The following is a 26,095-nucleotide window of genomic DNA, read 5'->3' on the forward strand; positions in this document are numbered from 1 at the left end:
TATTTCATCTAATTTAAATCACAATAATTTCTTACTTGATTTATCATTAATGTTGACTAATGTAATATATAAAATATTCTTTCAATTTAAGTTTTAAAACAAGAAAGGGTGATATGTTGGAAGTGGTTTTCATGATTATAAAGAGTATAATCATGGTGGTAAAACAACTTGTGCTGTAAAGGATTTTTGAGTGTAATGTTGTCCCTGAGCTGCAACTTGAGCTGTCATCATGCTCAAGAGCTGGTGTCAGCTGCCATTGGACAGTTTGTGGAGCCGCAGCAGCTCAACCAATCCCTGTTTTCCTTGTTGCTATCTATCCCCGTCATGCATATGTATATGTTCGCTATGTTTATGTATTTTCCCATACCCAGTCCTGGTTGGAGGATTAGCATGCTCCTCCCAAATTCCTGAACCTTCCTCCCCAATCCCTATAAAGTTCCTCCATTTTAGTAAAGTTTGATTCAGCTTTGTCGACCCCACGCTGAGCTGGCTGGCTGCCCTTTTCTAACCAACTCCGACACTATGTACCTGTGGATTTAAGAAATTTTCTCAATTCTTGGCTTTCCTCTTGGGTCTTTAGGATCAATCCATCCAAACTGTAGGTTGTCTGGTTTTGTGTTGTTTTGGTTTTTTTGTTTGTTTGGTTGGTTGGTTGGTTGGTTGGTTTTGGGGTTTTTTTTTGTTGTTTCTTTTTTTTTTTTTAAGTTTTACCTAGTAACTGCTGAAGGACATGCATGAACCTCTCATGTAAACTTAAATGCCCAAGAAATTTATAAACATTTGTTTTCCAAAGAATGGACAACATGCAAATATACGTGCATGCTATTGTCTTTAAATAATCTTTGCTTCACATCAGGTGCATTCAGATGGGTTCCCTATTCTATGGGCAGTATTTTGGTTGAACATAATTGCAAGGCTGATTATGCAGTATTGTCATGTGCTCTCTGTATCACTGTGGCTGGTGTGTGATTGGAAATTTGGAGCATGCTACCGCAATTAATTGAAATATATTGTCCTTAAGATAATTACTTACAGAACTGTGTTGTACCACTGACTATTATTGTGATCATTTTAAATACCATTTTTAGGATGTAATATTTTTTAATGGCTTAAAATACAAGACCTTTTATCATTTGTTTGCTAGAGAGTGTATTTTACTGCAGTATTTTCAGACATTTTACAGTGTTCCTTGGATATCCAAATCTGCAAGCTTGTTTGACACGTACCAAAGTCACCTATTTTGCACTATGGTATAAATAACTGTTTGTAAGAGAATGCTTCTGTGGGTTTGAAGTTGAAGGAATGCAGTACATTCATTTACACAATAAAGGGGTATATAATATTTTGGAGAAACACATTTAATCTATCCAGCTGAGTTGGGATTGTTTTACTATAAAACCACAGACTAAAGAAGCCATTTGCCCACTTTCATTCTTCTTTAATATATGGAATATCTTTTTCAGACTAAGAGACACAGATGAAACTTAAGTGGTTCAGCAGACCTGATCTTAGATCAGATCTTAAGATTAAAAGAGTTTTACTGCTGTGATTTAGGAATAATTATTAGACAGATAATGCCAATACCATTATAACCTGTAACAACATAATGACAGCAACATAAAATGAAGCATTGATGAAGTATGGAATTTTATTCCCGATAGTGAAGTAATACGAAGCTGCCCAGGGAAGGTAAGAACAAAGCCATCTGGTGCAATGTTTGAGAAGCCTTTCTCAAACTGCACAACTCTAGAGGTACATCAGTTTCATAAAATTTCAAGCTTCTTTTTCCATACAGCTTGAAGTTCCCAAATGCATATTTTTTTTTTTAAATTAATAAAAATGCATTAGGGTTCTTTATGTTTTCAGAAAGTTCCTCCAAAGCATTTCTCCTTACATTTACATCTAAATGAGAGAGACATTCAGAAAGTATTGTTAATAAAAGGCAATTCTCTGTTACCAGAGGCCTTCAACAACAACATTAAATTTAAAGAATTTAAGGAAAATCTTGTTTTAAGGACTCTTCTGTTCCTTACTTAAGTTATGCACTCAATAATGTAGGAAATGGTCAGACTTTTAACAAAGGATATCCTTTGTACAGTAATTCCTGAAATATGACCTTCCCTCCTCCCCCGAAGAAATTATGTTCCTATGACCCACCTCACTTGCATTTTAGGTGCCTATATCCATCATTCTCATCCTCAGTACTCCCACTCAGCAGCTGTCTATTTTGGCAGCACTTATATTCCATCCATAGCCATTCCAGTTTTTTGCATTAAGGATCTGTACAGACATGAAATTGTACTTCTGAGAATGCTTAGAAGCTGCATTGGCTTCACAGACTCAAACATGCTACTAGCAAGGTTTATTTAAAGGGCAGGTGAAATAAGCACCTGCCTACTAAAAGAAATAGTTAGAGTTGGAATAAAACCCAACCAAACAACCCAGTGTTTCAGAATGAAATATTCATTCTTCATCAGCAATAATTAATTCAGATTTAAAAACAAACAAACAAAAAGCTAAAAAGTTATCTTTATTCCTATTTTACCAGGGAGTTGGAAGGTTAATGGGAAAGGTCAGAAAAAAAACAGTTTTTCTTGTTCTAAGAAAGCAGACTAAATGGAGAGCTGTGAGAGAATTCCCCAAAGTAATACTCCACATGCGTCTGAATGATTAAACAGCTGTGTGGTCTGTCTCAGAGTGCCAGCCTTCTCAGAGCTACCTGAGGAGCTATTGGTGTCATTAGTGCTATGCAGCACCACAGTCCAAGAAAACAACTGAGCCTAACGTGGGATGGGACACAAGGTGGTAGATGGCTGGATTAGAGACTCATTTGAAAGGAGGTATGATGCTGCTTTTAGTGGATCATTTTTATTTCTTATTTACATTAGTGGGACAAAACATAGAAAGGCTCTTGGAAGGAAAGGCTGGACAACAATTACCTCTGCCCAAAATGAATGCTATAATCTCTAGCCAGCAAAGTTATTTGTTTGTGTTTTCAGTGAGTTCCTTTCTTCCTCATCTGCTTCCTGCTCACAACTTCCCAAATCTTGAATTATTTTCTATATAGTGGTGTGGCTGCAATGAGAGTATCTCCTTCCTAATCCTTTACAGAAGCCTTTAGTCCCAAGGGGTGATTGTGTGGGAGGTAGAAGATATGGATTTAATTAAATTTAAAGGCAGCGACCCTTTCAAGTGAGTCATTTCAAGTGAGTCTATTATCCAAGAGACAGGGTATCACCAGAATATGTATTTTAAAAGGAAACATAGGACAGTGAGTGAAGACTTGTGGGTGCGGAGAGCAGTCCCTTGAGGAAGAGGGCAGTGGGTGCCCTGCGTACAGCCAGTTGTGAGGACCCAGAGAACAGACCTCAAACAAAAAAGCACTGTTTTTTGTCATGAAAGAAAGGGTTTTTCATTGTTTTCAGAGGTAAATCATGGCTGAAAAAATTTTGAGTCATGAATCACATATTCATGCATTATTTTAGGAGGTGCTGTAGTCCTACAGAAGTGTGTAGAAGAACCAAAAGTTTGGATACCTGTCAGAAGGTTTGCATGGGAGATCGAACAGTGAATGAGACTCCTCAGGTCATAAGGACCTCCCTCCTTGAGACACTGCATCTTCTCATTTGAAGTGCATCCAAAGTCTTCACTAGAGGTGTTTAAGCACCTTTTATAATAGAAAGGAAGGGTGTTTAAAACATTTTTAGTTGGAATTCAGAACTTTTTTCTTTCAATTGTGAGATCTTTTCAAATCTGGTTGTGTTACAGAAGATGTATAGAAGACACACCTTTCATTAAGAAATGAGAGAGATTATAATAGTGAATCTCGTTTGTAATGTAAAGTCTTCTATTGTCAAAACCATGATAAGATTGTTATCTTCTCTTTGTCGTTTAAGAATATTGACTGACAAAATTTACTTCATGCATAAAATTTATTATGCTACATGATTGTAAATTTAAGAATTATTACAATCAGAGCGGGCAGGTCCTTATTATGGGCAGTGCTTTCAATGGTGATCAAAGGAAAAATGGAAATGTCCTAAAGTGGTATTCCTATTGTACTGAGCTATGTCCTTAGTCTTCCAAGTTCTGAAACACTGTTTTACATTTCTTGATCTAAAGAAGTATATCTATGGGCTGTCACCTGTGTAAGCATAATTTAATTTTCCTAAGCTTCAGCCAGGTAGCAAAAGGCAAAATGGTTGCCCACACATGCCCATTACTACTCTCACATTCACCAAAAAGACCTGTTTTAACAGATTAATGACAGTGAGAAGAGACTCAGACTACTTACACTTGAAATCATTAACTTATTTACTTAATGCGTGACCTCTAGTACCTCAGTGGTGTGCTGAATGTATGCAAGACATTTATCGATATGAAAATCAAAGAGTTTGTGACAAACAACTTTTAAACATCAAAGCCTGGAGAAAAATTAAACGGGAGTTAAAATGTCTTGTCATAAAATATGTATCTCAGAAAGAAAACAGCGTATTTTGGTTAGTTTGATTTGCAGAGCTATTCTCCCACAGGAGAGCAAACCATACAATTGAACTTAGTGTCTAAGCCTCAAAAAGTCCTGGAGACTTTAAAGTTAGTTGCAGTCTTGCAGTCTTATTTGCTACTGTTTTCTCACAAGAAAAGAATAGATATTAAGACATACGTCTCAATATTTTTGCATCTTTATATACCAGAAATTTGCCTTTCCACACTTAAAAAGAAGTGCTGGCAAAGACGATTATTTTGATCCCAGGGCCAAGTTCTTTAATGCCAAATTGCACTGTGGAAAGAATCTCTCTGTCCAAGTTATAAATCCTTAAACTGAGCTTTGATGGAAAATCTGGAGTTGTGTCACAGCGGAATCTTCTCAGCTCCATGTAAGGAGCCCCATTGCTGATTTCCAAAGGCAGGTGTTGACTCAATCCAGGAATGGTCTGTTTGATAGCAAGAGTGGCTTTTTGCTTGCAAACATAAATGAATCAACAAAGTAATGATGCTTTTGTTCTCCAGATTACTTAATACTTTGTAGTCAGATCTGAGAGTGTAGAAGTCTTTTCTCCATTCATCTGTGTTGCTGTGATATTGGTGAACTGCAAAGGAAACCTGTGCTTATTCAGTTACTATTTCCCTTTACAGAAAACCTAACTCTGCTTACTGTGGGTTTTTTTATTAAAGTGAACACAGGACTGATCATGAAACTTATCCTGGGAGTGAGAAGAGATTTATGAGACGTAGCACTCCTACAAGTTTAGAACATAGGAAGTTTCATTCAAGGGAATGGAATGGGGCCTCTAGTATGGAGCTATTGCTATCCTGGATGCCCAGAGAAGTAGAAACATGGCTATCTTTTTATCTTTCTTCCTTCGGATAGTCAAATGTGCTCCTTCCTAAATCAGCTGTTTCTTTTGCGGGAGTTCTGTTTAGCCAGGAACTGTCACAGAGAGCCATGCTTCAAGCTTTGGACAGGCTTGGATGATGTTCAAGTGTGGGTGCACACACAGGAGTTAGAGGGATTTTCATATATTTCAGTTCATTTAATTGTGTTAAAGAATTCTGGCATTGTGCTTTTGATCAAATTACTTTCTTCACACATCACTACTATCTAGACAAAGCATGTCCTACTCTTATATCTGTCACTACTATAGCATCACATCAGCTTGCAGAAGCAGCTTTGTGTATGTCTCACCACACAGGACAGCCATCAGCTCTTTTTATCACATACTCCCTCCCTGCTCACTTCTGGGACACACTTGTGCCAGCATTAGCAGGAAGGGTTGCTCTGTAGGGAAACCCAGTTCGGTACTTAGGAGCCAGCACCTAAGGTACACATTTTGGGGATGGAGAATTACTTAGATAAGTTTGTTACATGGATAAATTCTGGTTAGTGAATGGAGTGCACACATGCTCTTGAAGCACATCCCTGCAGCACAAGCCTGCAGAGAAGCAGCTGTCTGGTTGGGGTCCCTGAAGCTGAAGGATGAATATCTGGCTCCTTCCTGTGGTATTTTATTGCCATTGCATAGGACTGAAGAGTAGGTGTAGTAAGCCAAAAAAAAATTATATGATTAAACTGTAAAGCAAATTGGTATGATTATTTACAAAGGATGAAAACGTTATTTCATTCTATGAAGAGTTGGATTTTTAGCTGGGCAATATTCAAATTGCTCAGCTAACTTTACACACAACTATACACAAATATACACTAAAAGGAACTTATAGTATTAGCTTTCATCTGGCACAGAAGCATCAAAAGTCTTGCCCCCCTGCCATTGGTGAATACTGGCCTCAAATACATTCAATTAATTCTGAGTTGGGATTTGGGAATAAATAAGTAGAAAGGGAGCACAGTAAGTCAGTACTGTTTCTTCAGTGATTAGATCACAAGCTGTAAGTGAAACTTGGAAATATAAAACAGCCTCCTTAAAGTTCAGTAAGTCATCTAAAACTTGCCAGTGACTGTTAAAGAGTATTGTTTCTACTAATTTTCTTAGCTGTGATTAGTGGAGTTTTGTTTAATTGTGTTTTTATCTGAAAATTACTGAGTAGTGTTGATGGATACATGCTGCTATTTACAAAATAGAATTGTACTACAGGGATTCTGACATTTTGGTTAATTGGCATGTATCCCTCTAAGTGGTTTCTATTCCTTAACTCATAATTGTTCTCATTTGCTCAGTGGGATTCAGAAACAGGGTTTGTGGAATGTCATTTAATACTTATTTCATTTTGTTAAATGAAGTGCATTGGCTTCCATCTTGCCTATAAATTAAGTCGTTCCAGTTTCATTTTCTGGCTATATATCTTTAATTGTGTAAATATTTTTCTTTCTCATGTAATTTGCCTAATGTTATGGAAAGTGCCACCCCCAGACCCTAGCTTTACTTCATAGCAAAAGAGTTGCAGTGTGTTTTCTATAATCAATTAAATCAAGACATAAATCGAATGTTTGATCTGTCTCTTATGGCAGTCTAAATGTGAACCATTGTTTTCCAAGATAGCCTTCTTCCTTGCTAAGTGGAGAACTGAAACTAATAAATTATTCTTTTGCATCCCAGCAGCATAACCTTCAATAAGAAAATACTTAAAAGGTTAGACACTGCCTTCCAGTTGAGTTTTCCTTAAAGTTTTCCTACAGGGAGTAGGAAGGAGAAAGCCATCTCATTGCAATCTGATTTTCTCACCCTATTCTAACACTAGTTAATGTGTTGTCCAGCTCTTTATAAATAAAAACAGCTTCAGAGACACTCCAACATGTTCTTTGCTACCCATAATTTATTAGCCAAGAATAGCTACGTTGAAATAGAGTTGTGGTCATACCCTCTCCTCTGGCAAATGCTCTTCGTCAGGGACTCTGGCACTGTTATGTAGGCTCTGTTGGGTATTCAGGATCCAGGGTAGGCCGAACTGGAAAACCTCCTAGGAACTAGATATGCAGCCTTTGCAGGCCATTTTGTAGCATACTGGAGAGCAACAGAAACAACTCATCAATCCCTTATTCTTCAAGCATAATTTATACAAGTGTCTATGGGTGAAAAGATTTAAGTGCTATCAACTATCAGTTGTCTCCAGTGGCAACATTTTAAGCAGAGTAAATGCAGTACACTAGAAAGTGATGTAGACCTTTTAGTGGGTTAACTGTGCCATATTTCCACTTTGGCTGACTCTTAAAATTCTAGTCTTGGGCCTATTTAATAGTTCCATTTTCTTTTATTTCTTTTTTTTTGTAAAGAAATGTGCCAAAAAGTAGTATTGTATATTGATGTGAAATACTGTAACTCAGGTACACTGCAACATTTGTGGTTTTTTGGTAATAGATAATTATTTCTTCCATTTCTCCAACACTTGTTTGCCACAAGATTGAAGAGTAAAGAAAAATCTGTGGGAACCTTTCTGTTTCCTACAGATTCTTTTTGGGAAATGGAGTTCTTAGAAAGCCTCCCCATCCCTAAAGGTATGAGGGTGACACTGTGCACAGAAGAGAGCATGAGAGTGAGCACTGCCAGAAAGCATTTCAATTCTTCCTTGCTAATAAATGAGGATACAGTAATCTCCTACAGAGTATTTCAAAGGACACATAATGAGAACTGGATACTAATTTTTTATTCCACATATCTAGGAAGGACATTTTTTCATATAGTGGACAAATATTTTAATATTTTTCAAATATAACCTATGCTCCTACATGGCATGGAAATCTGTCATGAGGTCTCAGTATAACTCACTTGGCAGCAACTGCTGTTCTCCCTAAGCAGCAGCATTGGCACGTAAGGGAGCGACAGAGACATACTCTAAGAATGGAAAGCTATCTTCTCGATAGCAACAGGAGACCATTTTCAGAGCTGAGACTCCATATTCCAATGCAAACAAACAAAAACATCTGGAAGGGTCATGATTCCTGGAATATGCATTTTCCCACCAAGCCTTTTTATAAAATTACCTGATTAAAAAGGTTATAGAAGAAAAAATTTCAACTCAGAATATTTGTGTTGTATTCTCATCTCTGCTTGCCACACCAAAAAGCAGCCTTTATGCCTTAGTTTCCCCATGTCTACAGAAATAATAAATAGAAGGAGTGATCTCATTTATGCCTGGAAAGCATGTTGAGCTGATTTAGTGGAAGATAGTGACAAAGTGTCATGCATTATTATTGCATTAGGCTGCCTGCGCTTCTGAAACCCATCTGACATTTCCCACTTGGCATTGATTGTGGGTGGTAGCATTTCTGTTTTAGTTTTAAAGAGGATGCATTATAGTACTGTCTGATGTATAATTACATGGCTTGTGATTAAAGCATTTTCTAAGAAAGGCAGTAACCTGTGAGATCCTCTCTCTTTTTCACTTCATTAAGCTCCTGCATTATGAAGTGCATTGCTTCATTACAGATCCTGCCAAGCAGCTCTACTGTGCTCCCTGTAGCTACATGTAAAGTATCGAGGTGAAGTTCCTAACTATATTTGGGTATCAGAGTTTATTTCCTCTACTCTGTTGAAGGTTGGTATGACGAGCAGTTGAGGAATGCTGGGGGAAACCGTTGTTAACATGAGCAGGCTGTGCCCGCTCGGATTGCCCAGCTGAATCCTGTTTCGAGTTGCAAGCTGTTAAATCAGCGGGTGCTGGGATAGGGCTCGGAGCCCGCAAACACAGGTTTGTTCCGTTATCGTGTTACTGAGACTGGTCCTTCATGTCATAGATAACAGTGGCTGTCCTGTATACTGTCAGCAGTCAGAGCTTAGCGCTGGAGTAGAACACTCCCGTGTCAGACGTGCCTGTAAAGCAGGGTGGTAGGAGAGGAAGCCTGGGGCGGAAATGAGTAAGTGAGCAGCCCAGCCCAGTGTGTGGCTGTAGGGCAGGGTTACGGGAGCGCCAAAGGGGCAGGAAGTGCCGCAACAACTTAGCCTCGTGACTGTGTTCTTCTCTGAAACAGCCTCATCATAGAAAAATCGAAGATAAGAGGGTTTTGGGGAAACATTGCTGTACAATTAATGTAAAATGGCATGATCTACTGCTAGTTCTGAAAGAAGGGGTAGCATGCACAGCTCCTCCTTAGAGCTGCTCAGCAACCAGTGGAAGGGGAGCACCTGTAAAAAGCAGACTGCTGCATGAAGTTACTAAATTTTTGGTCTTCTGTTCTGTGTGAGTATTGTAATTGACAATGCACACTAGATTTAAGTTTAATGAGGTGCATAATTACACTGAAACTGTGAAGGGGGATTCTCTCTCATTATATTTGCATCAGAAAATGTACTGTAAACAGATAATAGTGGCATGTGTACATTTTTAAAATTTCATGTGCCTATCTACATGCTTTTCATTTTTGACAACTAAGTTCTGAGCAGCTGGGTCCCCAGAAATATGAGATGAATGAGAAGGGCATCCTAGGGGGGGGGGGGGGGGGGGGGGGGGGGGGGGGGGGGGGGGGGGGGGGGGGGGGGGGGGGGGGGGGGGGGGGGGGGGGGGGAGAAGCAAGTGGTACTCCCTACAGAAAGGGAGGAATTAACACATAAGATTCCACTTGCAGCTGGATGTTAGTTTGCTGTATTGTCTCAATCAACAACTCTTTGCCTTCTTGATTTTTTTTTTTATTTGGAATACTTCTGAAGTGAAAAAACTACTCTTTTAACACTGCCTCCACCCAGTACTGTTTTTCTACCATTGCTTGACTATCAAAATGCTGACCATCAGAAAAATTTTTGTATTATGTGGATTATCAACCCTTGCTTACAGAACACTGTTTGCATTCTTTATACTTATCACTTTTAAATTAATGAGAAAAGAAAATTATGAAGGGGATGGGTGGCTCAGTGAAACTCATTCTTTGAATACTAGACACTGGCAAAGCAGTTGCTACAATGAAATTTCCTTGTCTGCTTAGTGAGAGGATAGTTCAAATTGTAGTCAAAATTAGGATTGATACACCCAATTATGCAAGGGTGTGACAAATGAAAAAGGAAATGCCTGGTAAAGTATTTTTATTTGTAATGTGAAACTGACCTAAAATAATACTAGTGGTATTAAAATCTGTATTGTTCCAGTGGATCAGTTTCATTGAAATACAGAAAATAGTTCTGCTTATAGTAATAGCTCAGAGAGTATTTCTGAGACATTACTTTACGGAGTGACTGAAGCTGAAATACTAGTAGTAGGGAATATATGATGCTATGGGTGTGGTATGTATGTTTTATCATCAGGATTTCATATTGTACTAAATATGTGTTTTTACAATCTTTAGAGACCCCAGAATTTATTGTATATGGTTATACAGTCAAAGAAACACTTTTGCACCTAGAGTTGGCTTTAATAAAACATTTTAATGAAGTCTTTTATGTCACTCATTTATAATATGGAAAAAAGAATATCAATCAGTGAAAACACAGGTGACTTAAATCGACTTCTGGGTGCATCAGGGAAATAAGGGGCCCCTTTTAAATGCAGCAACCTTTGGCTGTGGGAGAGCTGAACCAATTCCACAGCTTAATTCTGTGGAGTTATCTAAAGTTCTAAAGCTGTCAAAGCTGTGGCAAATCAGCAGTGATCCATCTGCAGGAATAGGAGAAGAAATCAGATAGACCAAACAAGTTACAATTTTCTCTCTTTTAAGAAAGAGGGAGAAAATCTGTGACAAAGGTTCTCAAGTAGCAATGGAGTTCTTAGCAGGGGAACATGGACTAGGTGGTGGGGCTTTTGAGGGCTGGAAAGCATCAGATGATGATGCTCTGGGTAGGATTGGGAATTGCATCTGTTTACCCATCCTGACTCTACTGTAGATTTCCTTGGTAAAATAAGTAAGTAGTTAATGGCTTTGGCCTCAGTTTTTCTGTTCACAAAATGGGTTTCTGATCCCTTCCTCCTAAGGATCTGTGAGGTTAAATAAAAGGATGCTTATAAAGTAAGCTTCTTTTTTTTTTTTTTTTTTTTTTTAATGAAAGAGGTGCAGTTTCAACATTTTCAAACAGTATTCTCAGCAGAGAAAGACCCTTAGTTATTATATTTACTCACACAATGGTACTGTCACACATGTATGCTTGCTTTCAGTGGAAACATCCCATGGTAGTCAAAGGTTCTGTACAAGTCCTTTTTTCTGGAGTGAGGAGTGTGATGGTTCAGACTTGGCTCCCTGCCAAATGCCCAGCCCCCCAGTAGCAGCTCTTCTCTTTCCCCCTTTCTACTTCCCCCAGGGCAAAGGAAAAAAAACTATGCAAATTGAAGAATCCGAAAATCAAGCTAGTTATATAAAAAATATATTTTATGTATATTACAGTTAAGATGCTATGTACACAGCAAACGGGAATTCAAACATCCCCTGAAGGGATAGGGAAAAGGGGAAAAAGGGACAAAAGGAAACAAAAAGGGACATTGAATAGATAAGCGCAATCAAACCTGAGAACTAGTAAAATAACTAGTAAAACAAATCTCACTACGTCCCTTAGAAAGCAGGATTGGCAGACACTGCCAGCACTCTCCAAGCTTCCACGTGGCAGGTCAGTGGATGCTGCAGGCCTCAGCCTTAGATAAGCGAGACCAATGCAGGGACCCACTGTTCCCGAACTTCAGCGGAAGAGAAGAAGAATGAAGGCTTCTCCTCCCTTCTTATTTATACCATGAATTACGTAAAAATCGTATGGAATACTGGGAACACTGCCCCTTCCTTGGTTACAAACTGGTAACCAGGGAAGGCCTAGATTAAAACCACCACAAGGAGAGAGGTCACAAACAACCTGCAAAAGGGAGCCAGGACTGGCTGCCAAAAGGAGAGAGGTCACAAACACCCTGCAAAAGGGAGCCAGGACTGGCTGCCAAGGGCCACTGATACCCTTCATTTGTGTGACAGCCCCGGCCAATCTCCAGTAGTCTGAGCTCCGTCTGTATGCTGGAGCATCCTAGGGTGGTGTGAGCACCTCTTGGAGTGCACTGTTCCTTCAGAGTAGAGATGAAGGTGTCTGTGCTTCTTATCTCACCCTAAGTGAACCTGGTTCTACTTGTGTGCATGATGTAGGTGTTACTAAATGCTCTGTATACATACATGCCTTATGAAATGCCTTCAAACTCTCTCTTCGTCCCTTCTCTCCTCACTTATTTTGGAGCATGTTGTTCAGCTGGTCCTTTTCAACCTTTTATTGATAACTGCCATTTTTGTGCTGCCTGTTGCTAAGTATTTGGTGCTTCTCAGACTCACCCTTCCCCATTCCACTTCAGGAGGAGAAAGGGCACAGCATATTTCCAGAATATATATACTCTAATTCTAGTGATAAGACTACTGTGCATCTGGTGCTCTCAGCCTCTGTGCACATTAGAGCACTTTGAGCCGAAGGTGAGTGGACAAACAACCTGTCACTGCGCAGTGGGGCACAGTGATTACTGCAGAAAGTGTCACAGAGGCATCCCCAGGTGCAGGAACACCAGTGACAACCTAATGAATCCAAACACAGGCACATGTCTTTGCTATCACTTTCTCTTAGGCAGTCCCAGAGCACAAAAGTTGTTGGTGGGGCATGTGTAGAGATAGAAATGTGGGAGGTGGAATTGCAATAGATGTGATTGATTTACAACAGGAGTTTCCTTAGTAGTCATAAGGGGAATTTTGCTTGGTCACAGCAAGTTTGAACCCTCATGAAACAGCCTGAATCATTTGAAGTTAAAATAAAACAGAGGATAGCAGGGGGAGGGGCTTGGCAGCATAAAAAAAAAAAAAAAAAAAAAAAAAAGGTACATTAAAATTGTTTCCTTTGGTGCTGACTTTTTCAATGGGAATGCGATCCAGAATAGTTCTGGTGTGCAAGCCAACATTTGTTTTAAAACTTTTTATTGTCTTCTTTCCTCTCTTCCCCTTTTTCCCCTTGCCCCCCCTCTCTGCTCTGCAGATTTACACTGACTGGGCTAACCACTACCTAGCAAAATCTGGCCACAAGCGGTTGATCAAGGATTTGCAACAGGACATTGCAGATGGAGTTCTGCTAGCAGAAATCATCCAGATTATCGGTAAGAACAGGGCTGAGGGAAGCACTGCGAGCTGACTCCTTGCATGGGGAAATATATAATTCAAATTGAAAGTATGTAACAATAAGATGAACCCTGAATAATACAATTTGACTGGATCCATATGTCTCATATTTGTGTGGTTCATCCATGTCTTAATTAAAAAATATGTTTATGTGAGCATGTTTGGAAGTTGCTGTTTAACCGTACTTTAAATGGCCAGAACCGTATCTTACACACTTTGAATTGTCAGAAATGAATGCTACATTAAACCATATGTCTCCCATGTGTGCATTTTGTTAGTTAGAGTGGCTCATACTTTCTGGGATGCCTTGAAACTGTATCCTGACCCTGTAAAGACAATTGTGGAAGATTTTATGTCAGCAGTTATTTTGCAGGGGCTGAAGAATTAGCAGCGACCTCCTTCACACTTCCCCCTTTGCATGATTTGGCATGTGGAAGCAACTGCTACTAACGAGTGTTGTTACTGTACGACTGAGCTTTACTTAGAAAGGGGCTCTGTGTCAACAAAACCCTCTGCACTTTATTGCTGTGTCTTTCCTGCTGTTTTGTTTTTTTTTTCTGTTTTGATTTTTTAAGTTTTACATTTTCTGGGTTTTGCTTGGGGTTTTTTTTGACCGGGGAGGGAGGTGGAAAGGAAAGTTTTATCTCATAGTTTACTTTTGCTTTTCTTCTCACTGTTTTTGTTTAGCAAATGAAAAGGTTGAAGATATCAATGGCTGTCCCCGGAGCCACTCTCAAATGGTAAGAATAAAATTATTTTTAGTTTGTATTGGCACCACTGCACTTTCTTAAAATGCTTCTTAATAGTGATTTATTTATACTATGAATATTCTGTCCCATGTTTACCATAAAGTCCTAATTCTCATAGTGTTCCTGATACTTTTTTTCCACGCTTGATTAGTGTTTGTCACTTCATTCCTATGCTCACTAACTTTGGACTTTGAGATAATCTGGCAGCAAAACTTCATCACTTCTAATTAATTCAGAACTACCCTAGCAAACCTGTTCTAATGATCCAAGTAATTTCATTTAACTTAATTTCTAAGGCAGTAAATCCAAGAACAAATTATTAAGTGGAGTCTTTGTGTCTGGAAAACTGGTTTGATGAACAAGACTTGCCAAATTGTTTTTAAATATAAATAGCCTTTTGGATTGTCCACTGTGAAGTCCAGTTAGATGCACTGACTCCAAGACTTTCAGAAATAGTACTTTAGTCATATGGCTCTTGAGCTATAGCTGGCAGCTGCCTAAAGACTTTTTAATACTCTCAGACAAGAGGCATTTAGTGACTATGATTCATATGGAGTCTTATTAATCTTTTACTGTGTTTATGGCAAGTCAACTACATTTAATAAGATAAAACCATCTGAGAAGACTGTGTAAGTGACAGGAACAAAGTCTGAGCGTGAGTAACATCACTATGCATTTACTGAATCATTTGAAGTTCTAGTCATGTTCCCCCACGCTGAGGTGTTTGCCTTTCTGTTCCCATTCAACTAATACATAAGTAAGGTACATGGTTGTTTAACTGGCAAAGATTTTGGAGTATGGTTTGGATGAGCTTGCATAATAGCAAACTGATGAAACTGGACTTAAAAATGGAAATTCAGTAGAAAAAATAAGTGCATTTGTTCAGTGCATTTTTAAAGGGAAAGGTGTTTGCAGCTTTTTCTGCAAAGCTTCAGAAGGTAAGGGGAAAATTTTTGAGTACCAGTGAACTGAATAAAGGGGTCTTTTGGTTCTTACTGTACAAAAAATGTCCAGCTTAGATTAAGCTTTTTCTCTGACTTTCAGGTTTTTTGAAACTGTCCAAAGAAAGAATATATGCAATTTCTACAATAGTAGTTATTAGTTTAATTAATCACATTAAACTAGCACCTAGTGACCCTGAATGAGAATGCTGGGAACTCCAGTGTGGAACTCTAGTATTACACACACAAATTAAGAGATAATCACTCTCTACTTTAATCATGTTAAAACTTGCCATTCCAGACAGGCAAGACAAACAAGAAGAGATAAAAGCACAGAAAAGTGATATGATTTTTCCAAGGTTATGTAAGTGGTTTGTGACCATTTAGGATTTCTTAGGGACCCACCAATCTGATGTCTATTGAACTTCATTTCCATAAGAAAGAGATGAACTGCAGAGAGGATATTCACTCTAGCAACATCTGCATCTCCAAAGCAACAATAATGGTGTATATTCGTTATTTCCTCAGTGCATTTCAGAACCTCCAAATTTCTGAGTCTGCTCTCCATTTGTTGCCTTTGGGCTGTGCAGTTATCTCACCTAGGTGATGGCACAATTTTGCCAGATTTTCAGGTAATTTCCCTTAGCAGTGCTCAGTTTTGTCAGCCCACTCAGTTAGTGGTAGGACAGTTCTCTTCTTGTAGCAGTGGACTCTTATGTGTTTGTAATATGCACCAAAAAATGTAACAGTGGTCAAAGTTAGTTTGCATGTTTGAGATGCACCAGTTTGTAGCAGTATGTCTTGTCAGGATTTGCTAGAATATCAGTGAACAGTCAAAATATTCCTGTGGTATGTTTGTTAGCCATTCATTCTCCACTTTCATTTTAATATTTTTAGTTGATAAAGCTAAGAATCCCGCCACCCTCTTGCAAAGGTTTCCATAATCCTTTCTTTTATAACTTGCAATTAAGAAGAAATGTTTTCCCTGTTCATCTGCCATTTGATACCCTTTCCAGATGGTTATGTGTAAGATATTTTATTAGCTTAAAAAAGCTAGAGAGCACTGTCTTGGATTGTCTGGTGCTGGAAATACTTGATATTCTCTGTGGATGATATTGATAACAATTCATAATTAATCACTACTCATATTCCCAAGCTCTGTTCCACTCACCATTTGGTTTTCCTCTTGTCAACAGCATCATCTTTGAAATGATTTTTAAGGCATCTCAATTCAGCTGTTACCTTAATTTGTAAACATAATTTAATGTTTAATTCAAATGTGTATAAAATGCTTGGAGTTTAGTTTTCCTTTAGTTAGATCTATTGCAATAAAGTAATATGCTCATTTTGGCAGTGATATAAAAATACTTGCAGACAAATTGAATTGGCTCAATAGGTCCAAGTTCATAAACACTAAAAACCTTTGAAGCCCAGGAGCATCCAGTTTCTGCATAGTTTGCTATATCAGGATTCTTGTGTCTGTCATTATGCTCTCCCGCTTGATGTTCCACACAGAATTTGAGAACTTGAGATGTATTGAGAGATAAATTATTTTGTATTCAAACCTCTGAAGTTTTAGAGAAAAGGCAGAAGAATGCCAGAAATCTTGCTCTATTCTATGAGACTGAGGAAAAGTTGTGTACTTAGAAAGAGGAAGGTGGAGTAAGTGAATTAGTCTCTACTTAACCAGGGAGCTTTTTATGTGATAGAGAGAATTTTCTGTGAGATAAAGAAGTGTGTGAAGCCTAAAGTTGAAGTAGGATAACGTTACCATGTATATACTGGTAGATATTGTTCAATGTGCTAGATGTGCTTTGTAGTGTTCCTGTAGTCCCGCTGAAGCCCCCGGTGGCTCCATCTCTGCTTATATGCACAAGTTTCTTTCTGGAGAAGGGCAAGGTTGCAAGGGGAAGAGGTTCATTCAGATCTCTTCTTAGCAGGGAGTCAGCCTATGGACAGGATAAATAGGTGGAAACTGCTAAATGTGCCACAAAGTATATGTGCCCTTCAGACTTCCTCTGACAGACATGTGCTGAGCAGATACTGTTGAACAGCATCCTCCAGTGTCCAGCAGTGCCAGTATCCAAGGATGAAAACATCAGCATCGGCACTCTGCGTCTAAAAATTGTTTGTGAAAAACAGCGTAATTCTGTATAAAGTAAGCATTGAGAGTTCTACTAAGGCACATGAATTACATGTGAAAATGTGTGGGTTATGGTTTTGTGTAGCTCTTTGAGGACTGAGAAGCCTGAAAATATCATCCCTATGTTCACTGTCAAGTGGGCCCACATGGGAGCTCTTCCTGTCTGCACAGTGTTGGACTGTGTAAGAATCTCCTGGTTTTGCTGGTACAGTTGGTGAGATCGGCTGTTTAGATTCAAGATATACTTTCTGTGCTTTTGAGCACCTCCAGGTGAGCCTTCTACTCAAGTGTGACACATTGACATATATATAGAAATTTGGCCAAGTGTAGAAATATGGTCCCTTGGGAAACTGGGAATTCAGTCTGAGTTTGGCAAACTAATTGCAGCTCCTTTAATATGCAGGCCAGTTTCTTCCTGGAGTGACACCTGTCTGACCCCCTCTGACACTTGTATTACCCCTTTTTGTTTAAATTCAGACTGTCACCCTATGCCTATCCATGGATCTTCACAGATTTCACAACTGGCTGCTCTAAGAGTTTTGTGAAAATAAGGGAATAACAGACTATAATGTTTGTCATCTGTTCAGGTTTAGTGTGTTTAAATAAGTGGAAATCAGTAGTCTCATTTCCATGAAACATACTTGCATGCTTACTTTTCATAACTAAAGTGAATAGCCTGAAATCTAGTTAAGTCTGTTTTGGGAAAGGTGCTGTTTGCATGAGAGCAGAAAAGGCCTGAGAAAGCAGTCGATACAAATTTCTGTTTAAAAATGTAGTCAAAAGGACTGGCTTCTCACAGAATGGATTGGACAGAGTAAAAAATAGATTTTACTGTCCTCTGTGGTAGGTAAAGGATATCTAGGATTTGAAAATGGAGTAGCCTTAAGAGGGTAAAAAATAAAAGCACTTTTCTAAAAGGATTTTTGAAGGAGAACTGACTTGAAGAATATACTCAGATGTTAGGTAAAGGACTGTATGGAAAAGACTGGGAGAAGAAAAGGAGTTTTGCTTGCATTAGGAACTAGTTCAAAATATAATTTTAATTTCAATAAGGTTATTTCTATCTGAAACAGAGAAAGAAATTAGATTTTTCCTTCCAATGACACTATGCCTGTATTCCAGATTAACATAATTGAGATTATTGGCTCTTTGACATGCCTACATCAGGAATATGCAAACTTATTTTTATTTGCCAGAGAAGTTTTCAATGTAGAACATCAAAACACCTCTACCTTTTGTAAACACAATGTGTAGCCATTAGACAGCTGGTAAGCATGATTTATTCTCTATTCTGTCACTTTCTCAGCAATACAAATGGAATGCCATATTCATTTGCCTTCCTGTGTACACTTAGTATAGGAATTTCCAGTATCATCTTAAAATTCCCCTCTGCTCTGCAAGTGTCTCCCTCGGCCAGATGCATTATGAAGGACCTGGTCACACTGGAGATGAGCAGTTATGTTCCTGCCACAATGGGAACTTTCTCTTAGGTGCTTCCTTGGGTCAAGTAAAAGACCCTCTCATCTTGGAGACCTGTTACCTTTTGGAGCAGACCCTGATTTGATTTAATTAAAAGTCCACACTTGGATTTCTGTCCCCCATTGATGAAGGCACAGTTTGGACAACAAAATAGGTGAAAGGGCTCTGAATTGCTCTTGATAACTGCCCATATTGTCCACACTTTTGTGCAGCCTCCAGCCAGATTCTTTTCCAGAGGGGAAATTTATGAGGACAATGTCGCTGAGCCTGTGCCTTAATGTTACCGAGCTCATTGCATTTATTGCAGTTGCATTGCAGTTGCAATGCAACTGAATGAAATGCAATCAGTTGCATTTTCTCCTTGGAATTTTTAAGTGGTGGCAGAAGTATCATGCTCCCCTTTCCCTGGGAAAGTTTTGTTATGGTAATGCACAGCTTATAGGTTTTTTAGTGTCCCTCCTCACAAGGATTTACTTACCTGTTAACTCTGCATTTCTCAATCCAGCTCTTGTGGTTTGGCAGAGTAAAGTCTCATGCAGTTCTTTTTTTCAGGACTGTGGGTAAAATACCCATTAGAGTCACGCTGGTAACAAATACTTCTTTTTACATTCTGTTCTTTCCTACCTTGCAACAGCAGCAGCTCTAGACAAAAGCAGGCAAATCTGATACAGCTCCATTATGAAAGGATCTAAGCAGATGCTTTTCTATGAAGGAAATTACATTCCTCGACATGATAAATATTCAGATTTCCCATTTTCTGATGGTACTTTCAAGTAGACCCATATAATTTTTTATTTAACTTGTTATGCTTTCTGAATTTCCTCACTAGGTAGGTAATCTACATTCAACTTTAAACTTGCCTGGGATTCCCAGGACCCAGGTGCCCAAGACTGTCATAGCCAAGACCATGTTGCTCTGAAGATGCTTTCATAAACAAATCCTCTCATTTCCTATGTAGGTTCAGAGTTGATCTTCCCTTTGAGAACTAACCCCATTCCCACATCCTTCCCCAGTGACTGTCCTTAGCTGTTACAGGAAAGACTTTCTTGAACATGTTTGGCACATCCAGACACTTTCAATACAGTGCACAATATACAAGATGGCTTCATGGAGTTTGCAATTTGTTTGGCATTCAGTGAGTGTTGAAGTCAACTATCTCACTGAACTCTCCCATAGTTCAAACTCTTGAATCATAGAGGATGAGTGCAGGACAAAATTTTAGAAGCTGACCTTCAGGAATGGAATCTCTCTCTTTGTTTTAGATATCAGCAATCCCATTTTATAAAGTTGTGTATGCCTTGCAGGGAGCTCATGCCTTTTTTTTTTTTTTTTTTTATGTAATCATCTGTGCCACAGAAATTTAAAAATTCTCTGGCTAAAGGCAATACATGCAGATATATCTACAGTGAAAACATACAAATAGGTAATGCAAATTGAAGGCATTACAGGAAGTGACGTTTTCGTCAGTGTAGAAATTGAAGTTTATTTTTTTGTTTGCATAAGAAATTAGCTTGACATAAAGACTAGAGTAAAAATTAAAATGAGACTGTCAGAAATAGAGATGTTTGTGCTCCAAAAGAAGAAAGTAAAATGAGGGTCTGACATATGTTATGGGAATAATTGTGACTATATGAATGGAGGGAATAATGAAAGAGGACAGAATTCCCGTAAGGATAAGGTTAAAGGTCATAATGTTGAAGATGATTGACACTCAAGGATGTAAATGTTGGAATTCTTGTTTCAAGTTTTGCTGAAAAGAGTTAATTAATGTTATTAACACAGCCAGTTTGAGTAAGATGAGAGACAAATCATTTTAACGTGTAACAGTCAGAGGAGGAATTTCAACTGCTTTTGCAAACAAACCCTAAATTTCCAAGAACTCAAGAAATTAGGGAGAAAATATAGATAGGGTGACAGCTGGAGAGACAGACAGAGTAACAGTTGACTTTTTGTGGTAGACCAACCATGTTTTTATTGTGAGAGAAAGAGGAAGCTGAGGAAAGGATGGATGAATGTTGCAAAGTGTTAGATCTAGTAGAGAATAAAGAATAGGACACTTCATTCCTCCTACCTAAAAGAATGTTATCATCTTGGAAAAGAAGGGCAGGAGACAGCAACCAAATCATCCCTTTTTTGATATGGTTTGATTCTAGTTTAACTTTATTGAGACCCCTTTATTGTGCACTGAAACAAGCAGTTTTCTTTACGTCCAAAACATTGCATTAGGGAACATTAAAAGGACCTCAAGATTTATAACAATCTCTCTTCACAAAACAGCTCAGAGTTACTCACTGGCATCAGGCAGTGAGATACATATTCCCCTGAGTCACTCATATTTGACTGTCTGAAGTCACAAAAGAAAATGCTACAGGAACATATCCTGAGTACTATTTTATTAGGTTGAAAGTACATTATTTATGAAGTATAAGTCATGTGCTGTTGTTAGCCTTTTTATTTATGCTTCCAGATCCCTTATGCTATTATTGTGTAGAATCACATGAGAATAACTCATCTAGATGTTAATGAAATAATCATGCCATGAAAAGTACATATACTGTGATGAATACTTATACAGTCACCATGAAATCTATTGAATCACTAGGTTATGGTTGAGTTTGCTTGGTTAGGACTGGAATTAGGGTTATGCACATTTTGCTTCTGTAGACTGATTGCCAAATGCTAAAAAATCTTTTTGTTTCTTAAAATCTTCACACCTTCCCCTCCCTCCTCTTCCACTGAACTCTCCCCGCCTTCCCTGCCATTCCTTGAAACCCAGCTCTCTTCAGTCTGTACCTGAACATGCATTACCTTCATGCCACTGAGGCATGACCATCTCACCCATCTCTTCTCCTCATCTCTCAGTTGTGTTTGTCAGGAATGTCATTTGATCAGAAACTTGAGTTAAACTGTATTGGAAGGATATGCAGAGACGAAATATTGCAGTATGCCTGAAGACTAATGGGTGGCATACATTTTGAGTATTTATTATTTGAAGAGATGAAATTGATGGTCTCCCCATTTACCCTTATCTGTAATTACTTTTCTATGCTCTTCAATTTTTAGTTGGTTTTTTTGGTGTTTTTTTTTCCCCTCAAAAATGTAATGTGAACATTCCCTGAAGTTTTTGAATTGAACAAGTATATATTTTTGATACATGTGCTTAGACAAAGAGGTGATGAATAGATGGCCTTGAAACCTCCATTAATTGCAATGCACTGAATAGTCTTAACACAAATATGCAGTTAAAATACATACATACAAATTGACTATGACATGCATTTTAGAAAGCACCTGTGGTGCTTTCTAAAGTTCTGTAGACACTAACAGATTTTTCCCAGATAGCAGCAGCAAGATTACTGTAAATATGTGTGCTTCATGATGGTGTATTTTTATCATCTTCTATAGCGAGAGTATGTTATAAATACTAGGAATGTCTAGAACGTTTAATGGATTTAAAAATAGAGAAGAAAGTGCATGATGTTTAGCTGAACAGCAAAAAATACATATTTAAGCTGAACAAGAAAATAAACAATGTATCTGAAGTGGTTTTATTTTACAGTATATCCAAACAAGGCTTTCTGGTAATTTTGAGATTTTGTTAGCTTTCTAGATTTTTTTCAAATGTCTGATTATTTTGGAACTGTGGCAAAATGTCAGTTTTCTTATAGCTGAGGATTTCTATTTAAAGATTTTTAACCACTCCCACCCACTTGTAATTTTGGGTGCTGTATGTTATTTGGAAAAGGTTATTGTTCTATGTCTGTGAACCACTGGCTTTCCTCAGAGAAGCAGACTTTTCACAGAAGAACATTTCTTAACACTGAGTTGGAGTCTCACTCATCCTTCTTCCTGCCTCTCCATAATCTGCCACTGCCTCTCCTGACAAAGGAAAATTCTGCAGCTTCAATAACGTGCAAGACTCTTGAGAAACAATGTCAGCCTGTGTTTTGGTGTGTAGTGCACACATATGGGCATGCATCCATGTAAAGTACCTTGTGTAGTTTTGATTGAATCCTCAGTTATTTTTGCACTTTGAATGGCATTTAAGCTACTCTCTCTAGCTCTCATTTGTGAATGAAAGTTTGTGGGAGCTTCCAAATTCTGGGAATTATATTATCTGGACATCTTTTAGAGCATGAGATGGCCACTCTTCTACAGATTTACCAAAGCTACTATCTCTGTTCCTTAGGGTGAGTCCAGATTAAGTTTAGAAAAGAGCTACTAGACAGATTTTGAGAACTAAGCATCAACATCTGCAAACAATGAATGAGGGCACACACCAAGTATGAATATCGTCAGCTTTTATTTGGTTGGTCTGGGAAATGCAACTACTGGGAAGATGTTTTAATATATAGATACAGGAACTGTGCAACTCTCCATAAAATGCTGTCTGTGTTGCAATGTGTAAAGCAGCAGAGGGTGTCAGAAAGCAACAAATTGTGGCTTCTGTTGTAATTAATGGAAAAGGAAAGGGATGGTAACTAGCAATGTTAGGATGGAACAGGGTTTACGTTGTGAATTCATCTGCAGAAGGGAGGAAGGAAGAAACACTCCTTATAATTTTAAGCCCTTACATGTGCTTAAAATTAAAATAAACACTATCCAACAAATAGTCAAGCTTTTGGAGGTATTGTCTGGTACATTATGCCTAGGTGGCAGTGCTTGTCAGTGAATCACCTTTTAGCCATTATACATACCTGGTATTTCAAAGCTTGGCCTTATAGCAAAGACTCTGCAAGACATGAGGATAATAAAGTAACATAGACTGTCACAACAGTCTAATCTGTTAATTACAAAGTGATGTGGCAACAAAAAACATCCTGACCTACTCCTTTTAAAATTACAGTGTTCATTAAAAGGACTTGACAACCTCCCCCTGCTTTTCTTCTAGAAATTAAAATGTCAAAAATTTGGTGCCACAAGAAGTTTGGAATTTTTCAGTGGTATTGCATTACATCCAGAATACAATATAATTACGATGTTAGAAAATGAAGAGAAAGAATGAAAGAAAGTGCATACTGAAACTACTATGATCTGTCCAGATGTATTTTTTCACTCTACCCTTGATCTTTGCTGGAACAGAAGCTGCCTTCATCTGCTGCAGCAAAGTGCTAGACTTCATGGAAAGAATGCCAAATCTGCTTGATTTTACAAAGTCTTTTACATAATCACCATTTTGGAGTTCCTTGACTTTTATGAACACTAACCCATCTAACCTTGCTGTTTTCTTTGCCACTAGTTTAACTCAGAGAATAAACTGCTCTTTGAACACTACTGCAAATCCCTTCCACTTCCAGCCTCTCCCCAGTGTGCTATTGCTGGCATTTGTGAATAGCACACAACAGTGGTCCATCAGGTCCTAAGAATGGCAATGTGAGGGGTGACTTGGGAAGAACAAGTGACCCTGACAATTTTTTTCTCCATTCCCCTTCTCTTACCCCAATATTTAAACTTACTACGTTAGGGAGTTAGAGGGTACTTCTTTGCCTGATCTTTCAGTATACATTTACACACTACTGTTTTGGTCACCGTATATTCCATGACATCTCAAAATGAAGAACACTGTGTTTCTCACAAAGTATTTTGTGTCTCCTACAATCATGTGCACAACCATGGGACCAGGTGTAGAGTAGTCATGGTTTTTTTCACTGACTGAAATTACTGCTCTGACAACCTTCTCCTGCTGTCAAGAGACAATGGATCTGATCACTCCAAAATGGCATGAGACATCATGAGGCAGCTGAAATTCTGTGTTAGTAAAGATTTTGGTGACACTGAACTGGACTTAAATGCCAATGTTAACTCCGGATATAAACTCTATTACAGCTGGTAATGGGCAATACTGTTAAGGTATACAAAGGTAAATTGGCTTAAGCTAGCAATAGAACATGCAAGTCATCATGAAGACTGCTTTTTAAAACAGTATTAACTAATCCCTTTTCATGTTAAGGCTTTTGATCAGGTTAATTAAAATATTAACACAAAATTCTTATTTTTTTTTTAATGTAACTTGTGTCTTTAAATTCACTATGATTTGAAACTTAATACACAAATAGTTAGAATAAAGTACAACCATTTTTGTTTAAGCAGAAATAAATAGTATAAATATAAATATAGTAATATATTTGGCAGCTTTCTGATGTGCAGGAATTATTTGAAACACTCCTAGTCTGAAGAGTCTGCTGACCATATGATCCACAGATGACCATATGACATAAATCAGAGCTATACTTATTTCCAGTTGAACTTATTTTAAGTTGGCCCAGTGTCTGGATATAAATTAGTCTGGGCAGGGTTCAGTTTCAGAATCAGTCCAAGGCATTTTTTTTTTATTTTTTTTTTGTCAGGACTTTGTTGCATTGTATTCAATCTCACGAACTGGTCACAAATATTTTTTGCTTTTTTAGTACCTTATATCAACTTAAAGCATTTCTTTACCTATACAGTTCTTAGCGACTCTTTCAAGTGGCATATGGCTCAGCACCAAACTTGCAAAGTCCTGAAAGTTGAGTCTGAACAATCTTCCTGAAATAGAAATATGTTTGTATTTTAGCTTGTAGCTTTTGGCAGTCTTTAATTCTATAATAATTAGAATGTGTTTAGTGTAGGCTTGTATTGTCAGCTAATTAGAACCTTGTTTGAATTATTCATACCTCTTAATTCTTCAGAGTTTCTTTAGAATTATATTGGGAGTGTACCAATGACATTCTCCTCTAGAGAAAAAATACCACAAGAATTGTCTTTGTGCCTCGGTTTCCACACTGGAGAGCTGAAACCTATTTGTATTTGAAATAAATCATAGTTCATTAAGTTAGATAGTTATAGTTTTCTGTCTTCTAACTGTACACATAACTAACTAACCGGTATCCCAGCCTTGCGAGTTGTTTTGCCTGTCACTCACAGATTTTCTCAGTAATTCCTTCCAATAACAACAAATTAGGTGTTTGTTGTTTTTCATTTGCTAAAAGCTCTTACTTAGTTCATGAACAGATCAGCAGTAACACTCCAGAGTAAACATATGTGCAAGGGTGTTTTCACAGTTCTTGTATATATAAGGCTTCTATTTGGATTTCTTGGCATAAACAGATTTGAAAGATTTATATTGTTGCATCATATAAATTATTGTACTTAACAATACATACCCCCACTAAAGCCCAGTAAATGCTTCTTTTTTTTTTTTTTTTTTTTCCCCCCCAAATATTACTGGCTGTATTTTGGAACTTGAAAACACTTGGATAACTAAGAAATTGTTTCCTCCTACACTTTACACTTCATTGTCTACAAC

At 38.0% G+C, this 26,095-nt stretch overlaps 1 protein-coding gene across 6 annotated transcripts in view; it reads left to right on the forward strand.

Annotated features, from left to right (window-relative positions):
• NAV3 (neuron navigator 3) overlaps window positions 1-26,095 on the forward strand; it is a 376,614-nt gene that overhangs the window by 182,352 nt on the left and 168,167 nt on the right. For all 6 annotated transcript variants that reach the window (XM_027886771.1, XM_027886774.1, XM_027886768.1 and 3 more), the window contains exons 2-3: window positions 13,359-13,476; window positions 14,186-14,238. In XM_027886771.1, coding sequence (XP_027742572.1) covers window positions 13,359-13,476; window positions 14,186-14,238 — 171 coding nt within the window. The remainder of the gene's footprint in view (window positions 1-13,358; window positions 13,477-14,185; window positions 14,239-26,095) is intronic.

This window comes from Empidonax traillii, unplaced genomic scaffold (genome assembly GCF_003031625.1).
Source record: "Empidonax traillii isolate 1590-97213 ecotype Southwest subspecies unplaced genomic scaffold, ASM303162v1 scaffold195:size1760703, whole genome shotgun sequence".
Taxonomy (NCBI): domain Eukaryota; kingdom Metazoa; phylum Chordata; class Aves; order Passeriformes; family Tyrannidae; genus Empidonax; species Empidonax traillii.